The sequence below is a fragment of the Chelonoidis abingdonii genome, chromosome 5 (assembly GCF_003597395.2).
Source record: "Chelonoidis abingdonii isolate Lonesome George chromosome 5, CheloAbing_2.0, whole genome shotgun sequence".
Classification (NCBI taxonomy): domain Eukaryota; kingdom Metazoa; phylum Chordata; order Testudines; family Testudinidae; genus Chelonoidis; species Chelonoidis abingdonii.
Window position 1 is genome coordinate 83100783 of NC_133773.1, and position 26815 is coordinate 83127597.

Genomic DNA, 26815 nt, shown 5'->3' on the forward strand with positions numbered 1-26815 from the left:
TACCCAGAATCACCCGCGACACTGTTTTTGCACCATCATGCATTGGGATCTCAACCCAGAATTTCAATGGGCGGGGGAGACTGCGGGAACTAGGGGATAGCTACGGGATAGCTACCCACAGTGCAACACTCCAGAAATTGACGCTAGCCTTGATACATGGGCACATACCACCGAATTAATGTGCGTAGTGTGGCTGCGTGCATTCGACTTTATACAATCTGTTTTACAAAACCGGTTTATGTAAAATCGGATTAATCCCGTAGTGTAGACATACCCTGAGTTTTTTGCCTTTTGGCCCACAGATTAAAATTGAAAAATGCTTTGCACAAAGTAGAGGTATATTATGTACATTGTATTCTGAGTTCTGTGCTATTTTTATTTTATTGCATGAGTGTAATAGAAAAAATTGCTAATTTTCCTGTGCGTGTGGTGTGGTACTGCTGCACTGTCGATGACCTTCTACACAGATACCTGTGTCACTCTGCAGTATTTCTCAGAAAATTCAGCATACTGTGCAGCTTCCATACAATGTATCTACATTGCATCCTTTAATAGTTGTGTAGTGTGCCACCAAATAGATAATTTTTTTAAAGTTTTTTTATCATTTTTGTCACTCGTGATTTCTTATCCAGTTCCTCCTGACCACTCTTTTTGTTCAGACATCATGCTGTTGAGTATTGCTGTCTCTCAATTATTGTTGGCCATGTTTGATTTAAGCAGAGCACTCCTTACCATTTAGAAGATAAAACTTGCAAATTGTAAACAATAACATTCTGTAAAATATATTTTTGTGAATTAAACTGTGAGTTTGCAGTTGCTTCAGTAAAGTACTCCACAATAAGGACTTTTGATTTCTAGGTTTTAACTATAAACACAGATAGAACACCACAGTTTAATTAAAAAAAATCAAATGGATGTTTTATCCAATAAACACTGGAAAAACTTGGGAAATAGTTACTTGTATCTAAGTGCTTGTCTACGTGGAGCAGTAATGCAGATTACTAGGTGTGATTTCTAAAGTGCACTAACATGTTGGTCAGTGAAGACCCTGCTGGTGGGCACTGAAGATTCCCTAAAGTGCTTTAACATAGTGCTGTTTGAAACAGTACTATATTAAAGTGTACTAGAGAACATTAATCTTTACTGTAATAAGTGAAGTACCGGTATATAATATGTTACTCTGTAAAGTACATACAATGAGATCTTCCCCCCGCCCTTTTTTTTTTTTGGATATCTACATAAAGCTGAAAAATTCCCCACCTCCCCCAATGATATTAATAAACCCTGTCAAACAGAAGTCTTACCCTCAGTAAATAAGGAGGCACTGCTCTTTGTGTTTAAGCATAGGACTTTTAAGACTGAAATATGAAAGGATCAAATTGTGCAGTGATCTCAGTTTGTAGAATTGTGTGTATTGGATTATAGTGCCTGTGATATGGAGTAATTCCTGCTACAGGAAGAAATCTACTTCTAAAGTATTGAGCTGATGTCTTTTCCTCTGCTTGTTAAAGAGACACTGAGTTGAAAAGAAGGAAAAAGTCCTATGATATGAGGCAAAAATAAGTGTTTACTATTTTTAGTTCCTTTATTCTGGATTGCATTAAAACTAGTTTTGAATGTAGAAATTTGTGGCAGATGCTTCACTGGATCCCTTACTACTCTAGAACAAGGAAAAAGATACTCAATGCAAATATTTAATATAAGTAAGTATGTGTGTCAGAGAATGATCCTAGTGGAAGACTTGAATGGCTTTTGTTTGCAGAACCGTCTGAAGTATCACTCTGTTAAATTTCTTTAGAAATTTAAGTGGAATATTTTATGCAGTGGACTCTCTCCCAATTTCTTTTTAAATTGAGAGATTGTGCATAATTTTATTTCCCTCCTGTGAATAAGGCACAGAAATCCTGAAGTAATCCTATGACTGGCATTATGAATTTGCTGTGTGAAGCAAATTGTCTCAAAAGTGACAAGTCATAATCCTAAAAATATTTTTGTTAGTATTTTTCAGGCTCAGGAGAAGACCCTCAGCTGTCCAAAACTATCCTTTTTGCTTGAGGGGACAGAGAAGTCGTCTTGTTTATGGTGTTCCAGATCTGTCGAACGTCTTACCTGGTTATGATTCTACCTTTTAAGTGCTAGGAGACATTCATATGAAAGAACTCTATAAAATAGTGTAAGGTTAATTCATTGATGGTGCTATGATTTATATAATTATTACTACAGTAACTCCTCACTTAAAGTCAGTATTCCCCAGCCTTTTTATGGCCAGTAGCACATTCATGTTTTCAGAAGAGTATGGCAGACGCCAACAATTTTTCAAGGCTTATTTTGTATTTGTACATTAAATAATATGAAAAACATCATATTTAATAAAAGCAGCAAAGAATCCTGTGGCACCTTATAGACTAACAGACGTTTTGGAGCACGAGCTTTTGTGGGTAAATACGCACTTTGTCTGACGAAGTGGGTATTCACCCACGAAAGCTCATGCTCCAAAACGTCTGTTAGTCTATAAGGTGCCACAGTCTTTGCTGCTTTTACAGGTCAACTAACACGTCTACACCCTCTGATACTTGACATATAATATTACAATAATGAATCCTTAAGATAAAGGGGTAATTTTTACACTTAAGGTTTACATTAATTATTCGCAATGATCTTTCACCTTAACATTGAATTTGGCTCTTTTTTATCTACCTGTAGAAAAATAAGGGGTTTTTACTTACAAATAATACATAAACGTTTTCCATCTTTTTATTTATAAAAGGTAAAAACATGTTGAACTGGCTGGTCCAATATATTATATTCTTACTTTAATAAGATGAGCCTGCAGCCCCGCAGTTCTCTCGTCCCCCAGGCGCGGGCGCACGGCTTCTCTCCCTCTGGGCACTAGGGGGGCACCACATAAATGCCCCAGTGGACACGATGGGCGCCGCTTGGGCACCGCTGGGGACCACTGCTTAAAGTCACCCCGGTGAAAGTTGTTTCTATCTTACGTTGCTGATCAGTTAGGGAACATGCTCATTTAAAGTTGTGCAGTGCTCCCTTCTAATGTCATTTGGCAGCCACCTGCTTTGTCCACTGCTTGCAGGAAGAGCAGCCTTTTGCAGCTAGCTGGTGGGGGCTTGTAACCAGGGTGGACTGGCAGCCCCCCTATCAGCTCCCACCTCCCCTAAATTCCCTGTGCTGCAGCCGACCAGCAGGCTATCGATCGGCAGTTCAACTGTTCCTCCCCCCATTGCCATGTGCTGCTCCTGCCCTCTGGCTTGGAGATGCTCCCAGAGACTGCTGCTTGCTGTGCAGGGGGGGAAGCGGTGTGTGTGTGACAGGTTAGATCACAGAACCCCCCTTGGGAGCTGTCACCTGATGTGCCAAGACAACCTCTGCCCCTGCCTTGTTGCCCTGTCAGCTTAGGACTTCAGTGCCCTGCCTGGTTTGAGCCAGACTTGCTAGCCTGCTGCAAACCCAGACCCAGGTCTGAATCACGTCCCCTAACAGCTGTTGGCTTTCCTGAAAGCAGCTAACAGAAGTGTTCTTGTCTTTAACATTCAGATGTCCAACTCCCAAAAGGGTCTAAACCCAAATAAATCCATTTTATGCTGCATAAACTTATACGGGGTAAACTCATAATTGTACGCCATCTATAACACTGATAGAGAGAGATGCACAGCTGTTTGCCCCCCCCTCTGGTATTAATACATACTCTGAGTTAATTAATAAGTAAAAAGTGATTTTATTAAATACAGAAAGTAGGATTTAAGTGGTTCCAAGTAGTAATAGACAGAACAAAGTGAATTACCAAGCAAAATAAAATAAAACACCCCAGTCTATGTCTAATACAGTAAGAAACTGAATACAGATAAGATTTTTATCAGTTCCAGACTGCTTCCTTGTACAGACTAATCTCCTTTTAATCTGGGTCCAGCAATCACTGCAGTCACTGTCCTTTGTTTCAGTTTCTTTCAGGTATCTTTGGGGTTGGAGAGGCTCTCCCTTTAGCCAGCTGAAGACAAAATGGAGGGGGTCTCCCCTGGGATTAAGTAGACTTTTTCTTGTGCAAAGTCCAGCTACAAAATGGAGTACTGGGGTCACCTGGGCAAGTCACCTATCCATGCATGACTGAGTTCCTTGGCAGCCAAGCCACATTCCTGGGAAAGTCCAGATGTGGACTGGTGTCTCTAAGTTAATTGTTGGCTTAAGTATTTCTTGATGGGGCACATACTGAGAATAGTCTTTTCTCAGGAAGCTGATCAACTGCTTCACTACAGTCTACTTAGAATCAAACAAGTATGCAGCCAATATTCATAACTTGTAATACAAAAATGATACATGCATACAAGTAGGATTAATAGATTCAGTAGATCAGGAGCTTTACAGACATATGTTACATGGCATATGTAGCATAAAACACATTCTAGTTATGTTATACACACACACACAAGCATGTTTCCATAAAGCCTTATGGGTGGCACCGTCACAGGGGGGCTAATGTCAGGATGTCCCCTTCCCCTCTGCTCCTGCACCCTGCTTGTTCTCCATATAGAGCAGGGAGGGGACACGGATGGAGAGAGACAGAGAGAGCTTGAGGCAGCAGCTGCTGTCTCAACTTCCTGATCCACCTAAAAAGATAATGCACTTAAGAGTGCATCAGCTTACTTAAAGGGGCAGTGTGCATCTCTCTCTTTCTCTCTGACGGACAAGGTGGGTGTCCATCTGCTGTGCTGTCTCTCCTCCCTTCTGTTCGTGATGCCTTCATGAGAGACTACATTGACAACAATGTGTTTAACCTTTGAGGGCTCAGCCAAGTGCTAGTTCATCATTTAGCAGCAAGGCAATCCCTTGGAAATATCCCTCCATCTTCCACCCTCTAACTTCACCACCTCAACCAAGCTTCACAGTCATCATAGCTGTGAACAGTATTAAAATGTTTGTTTAAAATGTATACTGTGTGTATATCTGTATAATATATAGTTTTTTGTCTGGTGAAATTTTTTTTCCTGGAACCTAACCTCGCTCTATTTACATTAATTCTTATGGGGAAATTGGATTCACTTAACATCGTTTTGCTTAAAGTTGCATTTTTCAGGACCATAACTACAATGTTAAGCGAGGAGTTACTGTATAATGGTAGCACCTGAAGGCTCTGATTGGGGATCAAGAACCCATTCAAAGTGTGTTGTCCTAGACACTGTACATGCATCAGAAGAAAAGATAGTGTATTAATTGCACCAAAATACACTGAGCCGTTGGACTCTTTTTTAAGTTAGGTTACAGTTTGGGCAGATAGAAGTTCTAATACTTCATTTGTGTTTGGAAGGGAGACTTCTCCCCAGATTCAGAGGAAAGATTTTAGCACATTTTCCCCCTTCCTTCAATAACTTTTACATTTACCAGTAGCACATTTCTAAAGAGCTATGCCTTCAGCAAGGAACTGAACCCTTTTCTGTATTTAAAAATTGTACTGCAATAACATGGGACTGTCTTGCATCTGTGTACAAATTCTCTCCCATTAACAGATCTGTGCACTTAAGTCAACATAATTAGTCTGGTTTGCAATCAATGCAACTTCATATCTGTTGGAGTTAGATTGGTTTGGCAGGAATGTGACTGCATCCCACTTCCAATGTAGTCAAGGCCTGAATTGCAGATCCTGCCTGCTCCTTCTGGACATAGTTTTAGAATCATGCTCTAGTGAGGACATCCCATTCCATCCCTGCTTTTGTGCTTTAGAGCAGGGATTGGCAGCCTTTGGCACGTGGTTTGTGTACCTGCCATGTCCGCAGGTTCAGCCAATTGCAGCTCCCACTGGCTGCGGTTCGCCGTTCCAGGCCAGTGGGGGCTGCAGGAAGCACTGCGGGCTGAGGGATGTGCTGGCTGCCTCTTCCCGCTGCCCCCATTGGCCTGGGATCGCGAACCATGGCCAGTGAGATCTGCGATCAGCTGAACCTGCGGACGCGGCATGTAAACAAACCGCTTGGCCTGCCGGGGGCTTACCCTGGCGGGCCGCATGCCAAAAGTTGCCGATCCCTGCTGTAGAGGCAAATACCTTAAAATTTAAAAAATGCCTATTTAGGTAAGCAGCTTAAAAATAAGTAGTCATGGGTGCTCAGGGCTAGCACGTTACTTAATTGAAAAGTGCTTTGGAAAATTGAAAGGGCTCACATTTTAAAATGCTTCACAGGGCTGAGCAAAACCTGTTTGACAGAATGTTCTAATGATTAAATGTTTGCTACTGGCTTCTCACTGAGGTGTACCAAGGTTCAACATTTGTCTTTGTATCCAAGCGAACTTCTGGTCCAGGAATTTTGCTTCCCTGAGATTTTGTAAATCTATAAAAATGTTACACTGTTTACTAGACATTTTTTTAGTTGCTTAGAGTGCTGGACCTGCCAAGTGTCTGACTATTGACTGATGAGATTGTAAATAGGAGACAATTCCCTTTACCAAATATAATGGAATTATTGCAAATTAGAGAATTTAAACCCCAATACGTCATAAGATTCTCACTTGGAGTGCCCATTTCAACCTTTTAGGAAAATGCCATTGATTTTGTTTTAATAATTTGGATAGCAGGAGTGTCTTGTAAAAAGCTGGCGATTTTACTATTATCTTGGGCTTTATTTTTTCTGTTCTTTCTTATGCAGCTTATTCCTCTATCTTTGGTAATAGGTGTTCTTTTATTTCAGAGTCATTTGTCTGGAAATGCACATGAATCGCTCCAGTCTAGGAGAGTGGTCATTTCGCATAACATGGATAAAGCTCTGAAAGAAGGTGAGTCTTACCTGGGAGCATGAGTCCATAGACTGTGAACCTCTACTCAGATTGGAGAACAGTTACTTGCAAAGGTAATCCCATTTACATTGAGGGGACTTCTTGCAAAGTGAGATGCTATTCAACAATGTGTAAAGATATCAGAATATGATGCAGAATTCTTCCGATTCAACACATTTTGTCCTGGATTAAAATAATGGTGGAAGGAAGGGAATCTTCATAAGATGTAATAATTCTATAGACAATAGTAAGTCGCATAATGTAAATGTCGCACTATAACTGGCATCTCTTCATTTTAACCATTGTAAAAGACAAAAGAAAACTCAAATGTAGTTAATTTCAACAGGATTAGTAGATAGAAATGATCTAATATGATGATGTTTGAGGTTGTTATAGTCAATAATACATGTTGCTTTCTTGGTCTTTATACTTGCTTCCTTGTGTGCAATTGAGATACATCTGCTCTACTGACCAAAACAAGTTTCTACTATTATTGGTGCTGTTCAGCTATGGAGGAGCCCAGGAGCTAGATCAGGGGTCGGCAACCTTTCAGAAGTGGTGTGCCAAGTCTTCATTTATTCACTCTAATTTAAGGTTTTGTGTGCCAGTAATACATTTTAATGTTTTTAGAAGGTCTCTTTCTGTAAGTCTATAATATATAATTAAACTATTGTTGTATGTAAAGTTGTCATAAGGTATATTTCCCAAATCTGAATCTTAGCGTCCAAAATTTGGGTACCTGCATGAAACCTCTAAGCTTAATTACCAGCTTATGATTCTGATATGCGGCCACCAATCAGGACTTTGGTGGAACCCTGATTAGCTCCGGTCTCCCCAACCTTCCCTGGGGACCCAAGACTCGATTTCCTGAGTCTCACACAAAGGGAAATAACCACTTCCCTTCCCCCTCTTACCTCCTCCCAGGCTTCCTTCCCTGGGTTACCCTGGAAGATTCTAGTACTTAAAAGTCCTTGAATTACAAAACAGAGAGGACGATTCACCTTCCCCCTCCTCTCTTTTCCCCTCCCAGTCTTTCCCTGAGAGAGACAGTAATCCTGACACAGAGATTCCTATCCCCTTGCCTCAACTAGAAAAGAAAAATCAACAAGTCTTAAACAAAGCTTTTAATAAAAAAGAAAGAAAAAGACAAAAAAATGGTCTCTGTAATCAAGATGAATATACAGGGTTTTTGCTTATAAAAATATGAATAAAACAGCCTTATTAGAAAAAATACAATTAAACATTTCCAGCAAACTACACACGTGCAAATACAAAACAATGTAAAAACCTATATGTTTTTCTATCTGTACTTACAACTGGAAACATAGATTAGAGAGCCTGGAGATAGTGTAATCACCCTCAGAGCCTAGAGAGCACTGACACAGAACAAAGGACCCCAACCAACAAACTTCCCTCCCTTGAGATTTGAAAGTATTTTGTTTCCTGATTGGTCCTCTGGTGAGGTGTTTGGTTCCCTTTGTTAACCCTTTACAGGTAAAAGAGACATTAACCCTTAGCTATCTGTTTATGACAAAAGTAAATAAGCTTTTAAAAATGTTTAAGAAGCTTCATTTAAAATTAAATTAAAATGTAGAGCCCCCCCGGACCAGTGGCCAGGACCCAGGCAGTTTGAGTGCCACTGAAAATTAGCTCGTGTGCTGCCTTTGGTTGATGGGAGTTAGCTGGATTTTATTCTGCATCGTCAGCAAACTTGTTGAAAATTAGAGACATAATCGATAGGTTTCAAAATGTAGTTGTAAACGGAATTGTCATCAAGCAGGGTGTGTTTCTAGTAGGATTACAAGGGATTGGTTCTTAGCCTTACACTGTTTAACATTTTTAACAATGAACTGGAAAAAACATATAATAATTGCTGATAAAGTTTGCAGATGACACACACATTGGTGGAGTGATAAATAGCCATGAGACCTGGTCACTGATACAGAGCGAATTGGATTACTCGGTAAACTGAGCTCAAGCAAATAATATGCATTTCAATACAAGCAAATGTAAGATTACGCATCAGGGAACAAAGCATACAGGCCATAGTTACACAACTCAGGATTCTATGCTGGAAAGCAGTGACTCTGAAAAAGATTTGGAGGGTCATGGTGGACAATCAGCTGAACTTAAACTCCTGTGCGAACTTGTGGTTAAAAGAGCTAATATGATCCTTGGATGCATAAACAGGGAATATTGAGTTGGAGTAAAGAGGTTATTTTACCTCAGTATTTGGCAGTGGTGTGACAGCTGCTGGAATACTGTGGCCTGTTTTGGTGTCAACAATTAAAGAAGTATGTAGGTAAATTTGAAAAGGTTCAGAGAAAAGCCTAAAGGAATGGAAAACCTGCATTATATGACAGGCTGGAAGAGCTCAATTTATTTAGTTTATCAAAGAGAATGTTAAGGGGTGACTCAATCACAGTCTATATGTACTTTGAAGAGCCCTCTATTATCAAATTTCTGTTCTCCATTAAGCTGGAAAAGATATGACAAGATCCAATGTTTGGAAGTTTAAGCTAGATAAATTTAGGTTGGAAATAAGGGTTAACCAACCATTGGAACAATTTACCAAGGACTATGGTAGATTGTCCATTACTGTAAATTTTTGAATCAAGAATAGATATTTTTCTGAGAGAGATGCTCTAATTCAAACAGGAATTAATTATGCAGGAGGTCAGACTAGAAGGTCATAGTGGTCCCTTTTGACCTTGTAATCTATGAATAAAAAATTAAGGACTATTAATGCTCATTTGTACGCTGCCTGTTAATAGTGTTGGAATTTGGTGGTTCCCAGTGAGTCTGATGCTGGGTAGAAATCAAGGAACTTGATTGGATGCGATGCTATTCAATTCAGCAAGCCTTTATTCAATATGTGCACAAGGAGAGCCCCTAGTAGGAAAAATCAGGCAGAGTCCCTCCAGCAAGGAGCCCCTCCCCTTGCGATTTTATAGCACATGGCACTTACATAATAAATTATATAACAAGCTACATAACATGAACCTCTAACCAATCAGAGTTAACATTTCCATATATGGGTTTGTTTATCACATGCTCATAGTTCTCCAGTCCACATGCTGAGTTCAGCCCCCTCCCCCTGGCCTTCTCTAGAATGTTCTTAGGCTGGTGAGCCACAGCATGCTTCCCTATGCATAAACACCCTGCAAACCACATTTTATCCAAAATGAACATAAGCATACCCTTCAATAGCATATGCAGACAGCACATAGAGTTGTTCATGAGCAATTGGAACACAAAGGACCAGGTCCTGAGAGGCACCAGGCATCAACAACTTCCACTGATTGAAACAGGAGCTTTAGGTGTTCATAACATCTCAAGAAAGGCACAAAGATCTAGTGATATGGTTGTACGCACAGAGGGTCTGAACTGGCTTCATTATATTTACTTGGAAAACAGTTGGAAGCAGTACAGGGCCCAATTCTGCAACATACTGAGCAACCAGGATACTGAGCTGAATTACAGATTTGAGTGTTAGAGAGACAAGGTGGGAGCAATAATAGCTTGTATTGGACCAACTTCTGTTGGTGAGAGAGAAAAACTTTTGAGCTTACACAGAGCTCTTCTTCAGTGGTGGTAAACTAACGGTAATAAACCTCTAATGATCTCTGCTAGTGCTGACATTTCTTTACTACCTGTATCTGTATCTATACACAAACTTCAAATTTTAAGCATATTTGTAAGCAGCTGTGATAGGTTCTTTCTTCAGGAAATGATTATGAGCTACCAAGAGCTATTATGCCCATGCTTTCTCTCCATCTTCCCCCAGAAATTAAACAGTGTCAATGTTTGTTCTAGTCCTTCTCCTCTCTCTGTCTCTCTCTTTGACAACGTAATTCTGATGTGGAACCTTTGGGATTTGACCAGATGGATGCTTTTTAACTTCACATTGTAATGCCTGGAGGATTGTGCACTGTAGCTCAAAAGTAGTACTGATTAATGGCTACCTATATATCAGGATTTAGGTTTTCTGTACAAATGTTGTTGCTATATATTGAAGCAGAAAAAAATAGTTGAAAATTGAAAGAGGAAAATTGTGTAAGACAATTAGAGTGATAGGCTCTTGGGCTGTGGAGTAGTGAGGAAGCTTAGTTTAATTATTTCTTTTTAGTAATAATTTATTTGTATAACATCATAAATGTACTGTGTTTTTGCAAACCCAGAGTAAGATGTGCTCTTTATCCCAAAGAGCTCACAAGCTCAGATAGATGAGTCAGGGCAGTAATGCAAATCAGGGAGGGATGTAGAGATGATTATGAGGAGAGCAAGATAGGATAAATGCCTTGAAGAAATAAGTTTCAAGGAGGGGAGGGCAGAGGGAGAGTGCTTAGCAGAGTAAAAGTGGGAGTTGGTTGCAGGCTGTAGGTGCAAAGACAACAATGGGAGAAGGAGAAGAAAGCAGTAAAGAGTGGGGATTAAGAAGTGTGGGGGAAGGGGCGTGAGAGGCAATGAGACCAGAGGGGTAGTCAGAGTTACTGTAACAGGGTGGCTTATCCTAAGGGAAGGAGGCCTGTCCTGGGGCCAGCCTATCCTGATTAGTAAAGAGAGCAATCAGGTGATTTCCATTATAAGAGCACCAGGAAGCTGCAGAGGGAGGGGGAATCTAGGAAGTTGTGGCAGAGACTAGAGAGAGATCAAGGAAAGGCTCCTGCTGGGAAGACCCTGGAACCAGAGGATTTGCTGCAGGTAGGAGGAAACACCGGGGGAGTTTGGAAGTCAGAACCTGAAGGCTGAACTCCGGCCAAGTAAACCCTGGGAGTGGTGATGGAATTGGAATCTGGGGACCACAGGAAGACGGACACTGAAGACTTTGTAAGGACTGAATAAATGGGACCCCAGGAGGAGAATGTTTTAAGTTCCCTTTGGATTGGTGGTGTGCTGTTCTGAAGGGGGCCACTGAAGTGGGGAAAATCGAGACAGGGTACTGCAAAGTAATTTATGGCCATGAGGGGGCATCAGAAAGTAACCGACTCTGTTACCCTTATATTTATGTATGGCCTAAAAGGTGAGGATGAGGCACTTTAATTAGAAAAAGGCAGGCTTGCAATTGTAAACTGATCATTAAACTTAAAACTAACAAGCAGCTGGGTCTCTGCTTCTGGTGCTGGAGATTGAAGGGGGAGTTAAATTTGCTTTGCCTATCATCTATCCTTTCTTTGTAAAATTAGTGAGTTACGGCTGGCTATATCCCTAAGAAACCTGTTGATAACCTCAGAAATCCTTAGTCCAGTCCTTTGTATGACTGTATGATAATGTTGAACAGAAAGCAGGTGCACTTGGGCTTGTGGATGTGGCGCTGGTGTGAGCTAGATGGACTCTCTAGTTTTGAGATGGAGAGTTTAATTTCATATCATCTTAGCATGATTCTCTGTAAAATTGGGCCAGAGACTGATTTCTTCTTTAAACACATCATGAAGTATTATAATTGAAAAGCAAACAGCAATAAATAAATCTCTCCAGTATCTACAGTTTTCTTGAGATTGGTATACAGAATCTATAAAATTGTAAGGAACAAACTAATACAGTGAAGGTAGAGCTGATAATTCCATCACTCAGGTCAAATTTTCCACTTGCTCCCAAATAGTTCATTTTTGCTTCCCTTCTTACCTTTCCTCCCCACGCTCGATGTTAATAGCGCCTTGTAGTGTACTAAATTATAATTTTTTCCCCTAAGGTTAAATCGCAAACAAAAGGCTCTTTTTGTCTATTACAAAGCAGTACACAATAAGGTACACTTTAATAAGTTATCCTTTCTTTGTTAGTGGTCAAGGTAACACTTCTATTTCAAATTAATTTTGTTTCACTATGCTATATGTCAAAGCAAAATCTTGTTGCAGCCTTAACTATGGAGGCCCTATCATTGCCTCCATAATAATTATCCCATTCCTTTCAATGATTCCCAACTTAGTTTCATTTTAAAAATGAAACTGACAACCTATTAGTGTAGTTTATCTTAATTAAAATATCATCGCTATTAGACAAATTATTCAGCTACCGTTCTATGAAATGAGTGTAAAAGGTCAGAGGTAAGGCTATTTTGGGAATGTCTTTATCTATTTTTGACTATGTTACCTACAGTATCAACTTTTTAAATTTAAAGTTGACCAAGACTTGTCTGAGGATTTCCCATTTTATTTCTAAGAAATATCTTATGGTATAATGAACATATGTAGACTTAAGCCATAAAATTTTACCCACATAAACCTCTATGCACTTGAAAGACTTATCTGGCAAGTTTCCAAATGACTAATTAGTCTGAATTCCTCTTTTTTTGGGGGGGGGGGGCTAAAGGTCTCTCTCATTGGGCACCTAAAAATTGAAGCACTCCAAATCGCTAGTCATTTTTAAAAAATGAGGCTTTAATTGATTTGTGCTAAGCTTATAAGCAAAACTTAACAGTTCTCTATTCACTCCCTCAGATCATACTAGTGCTACACTGACTCCTGTAAACCTTGGTCTTCCTATTTAGTGCAATTCATCCCATCAAAATGAAACCTGGAGTTATGGTTTCACACTTCCTCCCAGCGGCTGTAATCTATATGAATTGGACTGTGGATCACAAAACACACTTAGTGTTTTTTTAGTGTATAAAATGTAAAATAAATAGTGATCATATACAAGCTGGGACTTTGAAATTACATTAATTGAATGAAAATATTTTTAAACTAGTTAGTTAACCCGTGCAAAATAAAGGAGGATACTACATCTTTTTGCACATAGTATAAGTAAGCATGTAAGGGTGGTGCAAAAATGTATTTTTGCAACTTTGTATATTGTCTGTGTCAGAAACAAAATGTTTTTGATGCGTCATTCGAAGTGGTATACTAGTCTGGAATGGGAGAAGGGAATCTTTTGTCTTTTAAATATATGTTTCTATAATATATAGAAAAGAATGTACTTAGCACATTGAACCATGCTAGCATACAAGTTCAAACAATTTTTTGGTAATCTGAAATGCCTTGGGGACTGCATCCAATTTGTCAAGGTAAATAGCTTCACTGACATGAAATCTTACCTACCTATTTTGTGCTTCTTCATTAGTTCTCTTTTATATACAGTATTTTACAAAGTAAGGCCTGATCTGCAAACGCTTATGCACATACTTAAATTTATATGTGTTAATAGTCTTATCAAATTTACTTAGCCCTCTTTGAGCTTAAAATTAAACGTGTATAAATGTTTGCAGAATAGGTGTCTAAAAATCTAAAATGGGTATATTTTACATATAATAGCATATTCCTGTTTCTGCTAAGGTGTATTCAAAGGATGTTACACAATTTATTTTCAGGCAGCATTGCTACCATGAGACTGTTTAATGGTCTGTCAGATCCTAGGGTTTCCTAATGTCGCACAGTGGAACAAGGACCACAGCATGTACTGTACAAGCATGCTGAAATAATTTGGTTTGTTCCCTGAAATCTAAGGCCTTGATTCAATAAAGCACTTAAGTGCCTTCTTAAGACCATCCCTGTTCAGCTCAGCTGAATTAAAGGTAACCATGTGCTTAAATGTTTTGCTTTCCTGATTCTGGACCTAATACTGTAACATCACTGCTTATGAAATAGCTGTTAATTGAAAAAGTGTTCTGAATTTTGGAATGCAAATTTATCATATTTTTGTCATACTTTCCTCAGACTTAGGTAAATTACTGACTAAGCCAGCCCTCTTATCTTGTCACTTGCACTTCTCCCTGCAACGTTCATTCCAATATGGATATATTTAAATGTAAGCATATCCTATCTCTGGAAAGTGCCTGAGTTTATCTAGAAAACCCAGAATACATGTGAGCAAGATGACTCAAACAAAAAATGTGCTCTTTTTTGTGGTGAGAAGGAACTGATCTGTCATCTGAACATGGAAGAGACACAATCCTTGCCCTATGACATAATTATGAAATTTGGATTTCAGAATTAATCCCACTAACTCTGCATGTATTTTTTACATGTATAAGGTTTGTTCATTGACAAATTATTTTAAACAAGACTACTGACAGTAATACAATTAAGATTGCTATATTTAAACTCCTGCGTAACCTCTCCCTCAAAAAACAGCTTTGGGAACCAGTTTTCACTGAATGTTTCAGAGAATGTATTAACTCCAGATTCCAAATATGAAGTCATCACTTCTCCTGCTACCACATGTAGTTATTAAAATAAATATTCCTGCCTTTTTAAAAGGACATAAAAACCCCTTGCTTTTCACTGAGCAATAGAAACTGGTGGTTTTTTTCCTGATGGATTATTCTTAGTCCACAATACTTAAATAAGATCCTTGATTATAATCAGAGTAATGACACTGAAATACAGCAGTAGGTACAGTTCTAGAAACACTTTTGTTAAATACCAAATGTATATATTGTTCATTCAAAACAATATTTGAAAAAGATTAAAAATGTTTTTTAAAAAAGGAATTTAAGACAAATGCTTAAGGCTATTATGTCTTGTTGCACAAAAACAATATTTTGTATATAATGGACTCAAGATAGAAAGCCCTCTCTTTAAATTTCTATTTGCTTCTGTGTAATATTGATAATGTGCCTGATGCTGTACAGTACCCCATGACAGACTATCCTTGTCCCAAGGAATTTACAATCTGAAAATAATAACATGATGTTGTGTGCAGGTGCATGATATAATATACATAGACTTATAATAGGATGATAGATACATTTAACTTCCATGTATCAGGAGATAGCCATGTTAGAAAGTATCCACAAAAACAGCCAGGAGTCTGGTGGCACCTTAAAGACTAACAGATTTATTTGGGCATAAGCTTTCGTGGGTGAAAATCTCACTTCTTCAGCTCCATGTTTCACTGAGCTAGAATCATGACCTCTGATACAATTCTAAAACTTTAAGATCAACCTGTAGTGAAGGAGTATATCAGTGTAACTTCAGTGAAACCACTCCTGGTTTACACTGATATGAAAACAGAATCCAGCCTCTTCCTTTAATTTTGAGTATTTGATTCTACATGATTTATATTATATAAAGTTCATCCAAGGTATATTATTTCTAGTAGTTACTAAATAGCCTACATCCATCAAGAATTAATTGACTTTTTTATTTCTTTTAACTTTCTGACCATGGTTTTAAATCACTGTACATGTGCTTTTCCCATTTTCTTTGTTTTGATTACGCACTTGCCACTATTTCCTGAGCATCTCCTCTGTCTCTCGTGACCACATATCCTGTGCAGCATTATATTTTTTTAATCACTCCCCATTTTATTCTAGCTTCTTCATTTAGGGTTACCAGACGTCCCAATATTAGAGGCTTTTTCTTATATACACAACTATTACATGCCTCTCCCCCAAAAAAGTATCCCGATTTTTCACATTTGCTAACTGGTCACCCTAACTTCATTCTTTCTTCTATGATGGCTTTTTGTATAGTGTCCACTTATGTTTCCCTTAGTTTGGCAACTAGCTTTAATTTCAACTCACAATTTTTTCTGTCCTCCCAACTAATACACCAGTGATGCTACTACTTGGTTGTAGTTCATTGTATTATTATTTTCAGTACCAGTTCAGGCATCAGTCTAATTTTAATATCTTTAAAAAAAAAATCTTACAGTACTGAGATGTATCTTTTGCAATACTAACATGCTAATAACGAATAGTTACATTTGGCTTGGCCAGTGTCATCTCACTCCAAAGTCAAGCATAAGAAAAGAATTAGGTATCTAATGTCTACACTGCCCCTGAAAGGTGTGATTCCTAATGAGGGTAGACAGACTTGTGCTAGCTCAGCTTGAGCTACTGCACTAAAAAGAGCTGGTGATGCAACATCCACATTGCTCTTTTTAGTATGCTACCTCAAGCGGAGCTATCACAGATCTGTCTACCTGCATTGGGAATCACACCTCCCAGCTTCAGTGTAGTCATATGCTTTCACAAACTAAATCTTGTTTTATTTATATTCAGTACTCAGGGCCAAGTTGTCTCCTGATCTCCCAACAAGTAGTAGCATGTATGCAGCTCTGTAGCCATATTGGTCCCAGCATATTAGAGAGACAAGATGGGTGAGATATCATCTTTTATTGGACCAACTTCTGTTGATGAGCGAGGCAAGCTTTTGAGCTTATACAGAGCTCTTCTTCAGATCAGGACTACTGCAAGTTGGTCCAGTAAAAAATTTTACTTCTCCTACCTTGTCTCTCTAATACAACAGCATGAAGACAAACTCTTCAGGATGCTTTCTTCCATCCTTAATTACAGATTATTGTTACAAGTAACAGAAACAAGGTGAGGGAAAATTACAAAACAAGCTTGTTAGATATTAAAATAAAATACTGTGTGCTAGGTGTTCAAAATGAGAACAAGAACTAAGCTATATACATAATAACAAGGAAAGTTACTGTCCTTGTTAACAGAAAAAATGCTCTTCAACCCCAAAATGCTGACCTTTTTTGTAACTATGCCTATCTCTGTAAGACTTTGTTAGTAAATAATACCTTGGATCATTAACGTTGAAATGATTTTTCAGCCGTTACCATTGATACTGATTGTTTTGTTTGCACTTCATTCATCTTATCAATGAAAAGACTAGTTTCACTACTAATTATAGACCCTTTTTTCTCTAGTCTCTTTCACTGGCTGATTCTCAACCACTAACACAACACTCCAAAATGTGTGCGGAAGACAACGTGGGGAAGTGTAACATCCAAACCAAAACCAGTGCATTGACCTTTTTCTTTCTTTCTTTCTTTCTTTTTTTTTTAAACTTATAGTTTTCTATGGACATAGGTTTTCAAAACCTTTTTCATTTGTTACTATATTTAAAAGGCAAGTAGTTTAGAGACAACATTAAAGCAAGACTCAACTGGGATAAACATGGTTTTCAGCTATTTGGGGTTTTCTTAAACCCAGAACTAACAGCTCTTGGCTAGAAAAAGAGTACCTGGATAATCTTAATTATGTACACAATAGTAATATTTATAGTGCTGAAGAGAAACGATAACTTGGCAGAGTTTGATGAGTGTAGAATGTGAGCAAGCACAGAACCTTTGATAATTTTTGAGGCACAATTTTTTTTTTACAAGAGATAATCAAAAACTAACACCACTCTTGATATCGCTGATAACTATGGACTGGATCCAAAGCCTGTTGAAGTCATTGTGAGTCTTTTCATTGAATTCAGTGGGCTTTGAATCGAGCTCTAGATGAAGATCCAATGTGCTTTAGAAACACTAAAAATTATAAGGCATTGCTTTCGGCTATAGAACAGTGGTTCTCAACCAGGAGCCTGGGGCCCACTGAGGAACCCCGAGCAAGTTTCAGGGGGTCTGCCAAGCAGGGCTGGCATTAGACTTGCTGTGGCCCAGGGCAAAAAGCTGAAGCCTCACTGCATGGAGCTGAAGCTTGGGGTTCCAAGCCCCGTCCCAGGGCCGAAGCCAAAGCCTGAGCAACTTAGCTTCACAGTGCCCCCCTGTGGCTTGGGGCCCTGGTCAGTTGCCCTGCTTGCTACCCCCTAACGCTGGCCCTGGCTTTTGTATGCAGAAAAACATTGTGGCACAGGTGGGCCATGGGGGCACGTTGGGGAGGATAGGGAGCCCAGAAAGTAAAAGGTTGAGAACCTCTGCTATAGAGGAACATGCAATAAATTCTAACATAGAATAAAAACAAGATTAGAATGCACCCTTTTAAATGTAAAAATAAGTCCTCTGGGAGGGTACAGTTTTACATATTCAAAATTTTCCGCTATCCTCCTTGAGCATTTGTTTGATACAGATCTAACAGAGAAAAGGAAAAACGGAATGTTTTAATATGACTTGAAGATGGTTTTAAACAGCTTAGTTTGGGGGGAGAGATAGTGACAAATATCTAGTGTGTTAAATATACTGTTGACTTATTTATTTCTATGTTCTTGTGAGTCATTTAGATAGTCATGTTTATAAAAATTCTGCTCTCGAAATACTGTAGAGATCAGCATTGTTGTACATTTGAATGTTGTGCCAAATTGCTGTAAATACAAGGAGAAAGTGAATGTTGTGGATTCTTATGATTGTGGAGAAAACTAGGATCCCAAGTTCATTTTAGAAAGTTTTGCCATGAGGTTAATAGTGAACTAAGGACTAATGCACCCTTCTTTTTGAAAGCGAGTATACTTTAGGGTATTAGAAGGAGATAGTGTTTCTCATATTTTATAGTTATGTACGTAGGGAAACTTAGCCATAGCTCTTCACTACTACGACTCTGCCTCAAAGGCAGAACGCTCCTGAAGAATACAATACTTTGACCCATTGTGTTAATTGTGGGACAGAGAAATACATCTACAAGAGAATTCTCATACGTGGTTCAGAACAAGAAGTGAGACATTGCCTGTTACAAACAATGACCACAAATACCATAACATGGTGCACTGCTGTTATTTTACAGCACTCTAAAAGTGTTGAGTGTCTTACTTACTAGAAGAAAAGAAAAGAGCCCTGTCCTGAAGAGCTTACAATCTAATTTCAGAAATGACACTACAAAGAGGAATAACAAAACTGTAAGAGGAGGAGGGTTGAGGAACGAAAGAAGTGACAGCGAAAAAAGTATAGTTACTTATACAAGCGCACATTGTCATGGTAGAACAATGTATCTGAAATTACCCTAATCAGTCAGAATCCCGTTATATTACCCCAAATTGTCCTCACATGTACTGAGGACAGTTCTTTACCGCCTTTATCAGAAGGCCTCCATCTTTGAGTAACCATTGTTGTCAGGCTCTTGAGTGGTTGTTTAAGGCAGGTTTCACTGTAATATACTTTCTTTTTCTGTATTTCTTTTTGTTGTATTTGATGGGCGAGATACTAGTCAAGAATACTAGGTATAAGTTTAATATTCTTTCCATGAAAGTATTTTATTCCATATAAAATAGAGAGGATGGATTGTCTTGTGATTAAAACGTAGGACTGTGCGACTCAGGTTGTTCCTCAGACTTCCTGTCTGACCAGGGGAAAGACCTTTAATCTCTGTGCCTCAAATCCCACCTGTAAAATGGGAATAATAATAATACCTACCTCAGAAGGTGTGTGGCTAAATTCATTAATATATATAGTATGCTCAGATACTCAAAAAAGCCTCTTAAATAGAGCTGGTTAGAACTCTTATGTCCTGTGCAATGGGAAATTCTGACACTTCAAAATTTCCTTTCAACCCAAATCAGAACAAAAAGTCAAAATTTTGACATTTCTTATGGAACAAAATTTCCATAAAATTCAATTTCACACACTCTTCTCTCCCCTTTTCCCCTTGTTGTTTAGTTTTCACTGTGACTGTTACAGACTTTGATTTGTATCTTGCTTACATCTGTGGTCACAGCTGATATGCAGGCTTCTTTGAGCTTCTTCCCAAGCAGTGATGACTTGTGTATAACACTTCAAGCCTAAATGACCATCAGCAAAATAGTGAAACTAGCTATACACAAAGTGCTGTCAAAATACTGACAAAAAGTTTTTCCTAATTACTTCCATTTATAGTAATCGTAGCTGTTGCGTATAACTATAGCTCAGACCATGGATCTGCAAACTTTGGCCCGCGGCTCACCAGGGTAAGCGGGCTGGGCCAGTTTGCTTACCTACCATGTCCGCAGGTTCGGCCAATTGTGGCTCCCACTGGCCGCGGTTCACCGTCCCAGGCCAATGGGGGCTGCAGGAAGCAGCAGACAGCACATCCCTCAGCTCGCGCTGCTTCCCGCAGTCCCCATTGGCCTGGCATGGTGAACCGCGGCCAGTGGGAGGCGCAATCGGCCGAACCTGCAGATGTGATAGGTAAACAAACCGGCCCGCCAGGGTCCTTATCCTTGCGTGCCGCTTGCCAAAGGTTGCCAGTCCCTGGTTCAGACTTATGGAAATGTTTAATTTTTCAGGCTTATGGTGTCTCCTTAAAATAGTCCAATAGTGATTTCCTTTCTCCAACTAATATGATCTCATAATGTGGTTCAACACTGTCCTTCACCTAGGGGTGGAAAAAATGCTGCCTCTACATGTTTTTTAAATGTGTCTTTGAAATTGAGGTTGTTTAGATGCATGTATAAAGAACAAATTGTGTCAGTCCTCAGCAGACTTGAGAGATGCAGATAATTTAGTAGTTCATATAATAAAATCCATGTTTTGTGATACAGGTATCTGTTGGAGATTTCTGTTTGACCAGTAACCTGACTGTCTGACCAAATCCACTCAAGGGTTTTGCATGGTGACCTCTGGTAATCTCCCTTAGGATCAGATTTCTTTAATATAACATTGCTACCCTTTCTTTTTTTTGAAGAGAGAGAATTTAAAACCCAAAGGAAAAGATATGCAACCTATTCCTGAACTGATTGTTTTTGTACTATCCCTGTGTGTTTTCCCTGTATTAGACGTTGCTATTTATTGTTTTGTTTCTCCTTGTAGTGTTTGACTACAGCTACAGAGATTACATTCTGTCCTGGTATGGGCACCTCAGCAAAGATGAAGGACAGCTATACCACCTGATATCTGAAGATTTCTGGGAAATTGCCAAGCAGCTGCGACAGAGGCTGAGTCACATTGATGTAGTGAAAGTTGTCTGCAGCGATGTAGTGAAAACTTTACTCACACACTTCTGTGACCTTAAAGCAGCCAATGCCAGGTAAAACACACAAACAAACATGAATGTTTACCCCCTGTCCTCCCAGTATTTTAGTAGAGTTTTCTGCTTGTCACTTTCTTTCCTTTTGGATGAACTGCCTGAGTCAATAAAGAGCTTACAATTGGGAGAGAGAAACAGTAAAGGCAGGCAACGTATAAGTAACATTTATAGTCCTTACTGTTGATTGTGAGACACTCGCTATGCTTTTGGGCACTTGGGGGAAAGGAAACACTCACGTTTCTTTTCAACTAAGTCAACTTCATCACTCTATTTATACTCCTGTTCTTTGGTCACCATGCAGAAAGGTACGTGAATGATCTCTGAGGGTGCCATGAGACTAGCAGGATTTGGAAATGACAATGACATTCTTTCCAGAAAAGTACAAGAGTTAATTCCGTAATCTTGTTTTTCCTCTCTCTTTCTCCTCTGGTATCAGGAAGCAAAGCCCCATGGTTCCTCTCTATCAAAAGTCTCTCTTAGTCAAGTTGTTGGACCAGGTTTTTCTCCTATTATGAGTCTTTTCTTTGAGAGAGTTTTCTTTATACGCGCTGGGGACTATAAGGTATTCTCCTCTTAATACCTTGATTGCACTCAATCTGATACTTGAAAATGGCTAGCTGTACTTTTAACTGGCCATATGCATATACATTCCTTGATCTGAGTGTACAATGTGAACGTGCAAATTAGGCACATTTGTGCCTGTCTACATCAGAAAATTGCTTTTAAAATTACTTTAATAGAAATATTATTTGGCTCGTCTGATGAGATTTTGTAACTTCAGGTTGTTTTGCTCACAGTGATATCCATTTGTGCTCTTTGCCCGCAGTGACGTCCACAGGTCTGTTTCTGATATTGTTTCAGGGAAAAGACTTCTTTCTCTGTGCCCATGACCAGTCTATATATTACCACTTTCCCTGAGCAGACAATCTTAGTGTTTTACTGGCAGGCGTCAGCCTGGATTTTCCCCAGTACATAACACGCGAAGCCAAAGAGAGATTTACTGATGGTCACTGTTGCAGGGGGAAAAAAAGAAAATAAACAGGTGATTGTTATGTACCTGCAGTGGGGCATATATAAAATTCCCTCAGTTGGCCTTTAATTTCAGTTCCAGAATATTTGCATGTTACTTGTTTCTCAATAATGGTCGATGTCTCTTGGCTGTGTTCTCTGAGTGTACTAGTGTAGTTTGTCACTCTGACTTTTGAGCACAATGTGAGCTCTGTCTAGAAGAAAAGTTAGATATCAACTATCTTTCCTTTTAGTTCAGTTAAAAAGAAGTTGGAGACTTTTTTTTTTACTATTTTTTAGGTATCACAATACTCAAGTTGTGATTAACAAAAGGCCTCCAATTTGAAATTGGGGAAATATTCAAAACTGTCATTTCCTCCTGTCTGTTTCTATAAAATTCTGACTTTTTTTTGCTTTGGATGTTTTATTTCCTGTTTATAATTATGTGCATTTCAACTGGATCTTTGTTTTTGGGTTGGATCATGGCATTTTTGCTCTCACTATACTCCCTTAGAGAACTAGTAATAACTAATCCTTTGCTTATTTTCCATTTACTTTCTTTGCTTTGAGTTGATCATGCATCTCTGAGAACACCTGTGAAGGTTGGGACATTAACATGCAAATGAAAAGGTCATCCCAGAAATCCATGTGCTCAATGATAATCACATTTCTTAACTTACAGATCAGTATTCCATGCAGATTTAAAAATTCCTAAATGCAGGTAACAAAAAGATTAAAATTGGGCAGGTTGATTACTCTTGCCACAATAGAAGATCCTGATACTGGTTCTTAGAACATCCTTTTTGGTTTTAGGAGCATTCTGAGATTTTTGTATTAAGTTAATTGTCCAGGACTGTTGTGACTAATGTGAATCCTTTATACCTCAGTGGTCTCATAATTGGGGAGTCTGAATTATGTCTCTTCTCATAAGCTTGAGCACCACAAAAATCTTTCCAGCTCACAGAGACATTATGATTTTAAAAATGCAACACCAAATTTGGGAAAAACTGTGTTACAGAATTTCGAATCGATATCTCTAATTGATATAGTATGGCTCGGAGTCTAAATTTTGAAAAGTATGATAAGTTTAGACTGGAACTGGGATGTTTTGTCTTTGTGTCTATGATACGAGCCTGTTAATTTGGGTGAGTGAAATCATGGAATCATTTCCTGTTGTGATACTCACACAAATGCCTCCCGTGCATTGTAGTGGCTCCATGTGATTTTGTTACATATTATAATAGCAAAGAGAGTTTCATCCTTTGGTCAAGTTCAGTAAATGACCTAGAGAATTTTAAATACATTTTGTTCCATTTTCAGAGAGGATGTTATCCAGGTATCCGTGCGTAGGGGCTCCCTTACTCTGTGTGACAAGGCTAGTAAGGGTAGGAAGTGTTCTCACCTCCATGAGGCTAAAGACATTAATCTCTTCTATGTGAAGTTCATAGGGTTTTGCCACCCACTTCACTCCAGGTCGCCTTTTAAACTCATCCCTTTCCACCTGACTTGGCTAATAAAAGAAACAAGGATGGCTAATTCTTCCAGTCTCATATGGAGCCTTCTGAGATGCTACAGTGCGGGTAAAGGGGTAAAAAGAGCAATACAAGCTCTTCCCTTTCACATGACTCACCCAGAGAGTGATATTGGTCCAGCAGAAACTGGAAAAGATTCTGTCACTCTTAATTTCCCCTGTAAAATTTTTACAGTTTATTTGGCTGTTAATGTTCTCCCAGAGTATGAAAGGGGTTAGATAGTTTGATCGTGGCAGTTCTTGGTCACATGCATATAGTTAACTGATTTCCACATTTGAGATTTTGCCCAAGACATATTGGCTGGGGCCTTAGTGATTTCCCCCCTCCGCCTTCTCTGAAGCATTGAGCATGAAGTGCCTGTTTACAGGCTGAGATGAGCTTGTTCTTCATGATGGATTTGCTGTAACTGCAGGGGATGGGAATTGGTGAACCTCAATTCTTCTTGTGTTCTGCTTGTTTTTGTGTGATTGTTCCCTTAATGTCTCATCCAAATAGCTGGTTTTGGCTTGAGTAAAGCATGGAAAAGCTGAATGCTAGCCATGCTCTTTTATTATCTCAGCTGGATCGTGAGCTGAAAAGGATGGTGAATAAATCACTGGAAATTTTCCTAATGGATCTGTTGGAGACACCATCTGTCATGGCAGCATACTTTAAGTTCTGACTATGTTAGAGAACAAAAAGCACTCTAATGCCTGGAATTCATTCTGTGTGTCTCAGAATATAAAATATTTGTTTCATTTTAAAGGCAGAAAAGAAAAATGCCTTTAGATTAAATTACATAGTCTGAGATTATAGGAGTTTGGCAGAATAAGGCCAGATTCTAAGTGTGGAGATAGTTACCCCTCACCCACTCTTGGACCTAATGAGAGCAGTGCCTTTTGAACAGGTGTAAAGGCACTGTTAGTGTGATTGGAGGGAGTCTGCATTGTGGGCTTCTTATATGTCTCCAGGCTCTGAGTAAACAGCAGACTTATTCTTACATAAAATTATAGATTAAAAGTGATGAATCTTGATTTAAGAGTAAAACGTTTTTCCCCCAAATAAGAATAGAGCGTGATGGGCTGCTTTTTGGTAAAACAGTGTTGCAGGTTTTTGCCATTAGATTCACAAGGCCAGTCATGACTTAGTGACATTGATCCCTTGAGGCTGCTGAGCATGGGGTTTTAGGGCAGTGTCTAGCTCTTAGCAAACTTAAAGGGAAAACTGTCTTGTGCATATTGCTGTCTCTTCCTGGAAACAAACAACACAGGAATTACATCAAGTTCTCATTACAAAGCTATTGGTTAGGTTTTTTTCAGTAGTAATATATAGCTTGGTTCTCAACTGTCGTGGCTCTGTGTGTCTGCATATTACATGTAATGTGTGTCCTTATGCTTGCTATACTTATTACAGTGTATAGTGTAAAGTAATATTCAGTGTAAAATAGAAGGCATTGTTACCATGAAGTCAGCAGGAGCTGGTACAAAGAGAACTTGAGAACTAGATTGAACAAAGCCCCAAACACATCCAACTTTAAGGAGTACAGCTCCCAATGCTTCCTTTTTCTTTTATAATTCCATTTATATCTCACAGTTTAAAAATGTCAAGAACTGCTTATCATACTAACCCTCTGAAAACTAATATCAAATAGATTAACGTGAATTTGAGAGGTTGATGCAATGAGAGCAGATATTTGGAAAGGATGATGATAACAAAAGTTACAAAATAGCCTTTGAATAAGTATATTATTAAAGTTCCTTTTGCTAGTGCCAGTCTCCGAAGTGTTGGGCTTCTGTGAATGAAGCCTTTGCAAGAAGAATTCATGAAGTTCTAATTTTCTATTATTTGTAATACAGTAGACCTAGAGGCTTCAATCAGGATCAGGGTCTCATTGTGCTTGGTCGTCTACTACCATAGTGTTTTTAATCCATTTTATACCATCTTTGATAACAGACCCAAAGTCCATTGTGGAGTTCTCAGTCTTGCAAGACCAGTGCATAAGCTGATACTACACTGTGAAACACATTCAGACATGTTTGAATAGTATGTCTTTGTTGAAACAACACATGCTGTTAAAGAGTTTCCAGACACTAGATGATGTGTCTTGTTTAAATGGGTGCTATGAATATTTTGGGATTGACTTTCTTCTGACCAGGGCCGGCTCCAGGCCCCAGCGCGCCAAGCGTGTGCTTGAAGCGGCATGCCGCAGGGGGCACTCTGCTGGTTGCCGGGAGGGCAGCAGGCGGCTCCGGTGGACCTCCCGCAGGCATGCCTGCAGAGGGTCCACTGATCCCACAGCTCTGGTGGAGCATCCACAGGCATGTCTGCAGGAGGTCCACCGGAGCCACGGGACCAGCGGACCCTCTGCATGGACGCCTACGGGAGGTCCACCGGAGCCGCGGGACCGGCGAGCGGCAGAGCACCCCCTGCGGCATGCGGCCATGCTTGGGGCGGCGAAATGGCTAGAGCCGGCCCTGCTTCTGACTGTGGATATATTTTTCATTGCCTTTTTTAAAAGGCAGTTTACTTTTTGTCTTTACTGTGATGCTTTCATATACAAGTTTAAATCAACTTATTTCATTTCTTAGAAGTTTCAAACAGATTAAGCAATTTTAATTCTGCTACGCTGTCAAGAAGTTTAGAGATCTCAGGGAGATGCAGGTAAAGAAATGCAGGCTGCATGTTGCCCCTGGTAGTTCCCAGGGCTGCTTTGCTGTAAATGTGTGCTGAGTACAGAATGTGCTATGGAAATAGTTTATGATTTGTTGCATGCACACTTGACCTCACCCATTTCACTGTCAAGATGATTAAAAACTAAATATAATTTTGTGGGATTGTAATTAAAGAAATAGGAAGACCAAAAGGAATGATTTTCCAGATTTCCCTGGAAAAGGCTATTACTGATTTCTGTGGA

At 39.2% G+C, this 26815-nt stretch overlaps 1 protein-coding gene across 4 annotated transcripts in view; it reads left to right on the forward strand.

Annotated features, from left to right (window-relative positions):
• SNX25 (sorting nexin 25) overlaps positions 1-26815 on the forward strand; it is a 167972-nt gene that overhangs the window by 18351 nt on the left and 122806 nt on the right. For all 4 annotated transcript variants that reach the window (XM_032800344.2, XM_075066406.1, XM_032800343.2 and 1 more), the window contains exons 2-3: positions 6687-6771; positions 21166-21382. In XM_032800344.2, coding sequence (XP_032656235.1) covers positions 6687-6771; positions 21166-21382 — 302 coding nt within the window. The remainder of the gene's footprint in view (positions 1-6686; positions 6772-21165; positions 21383-26815) is intronic.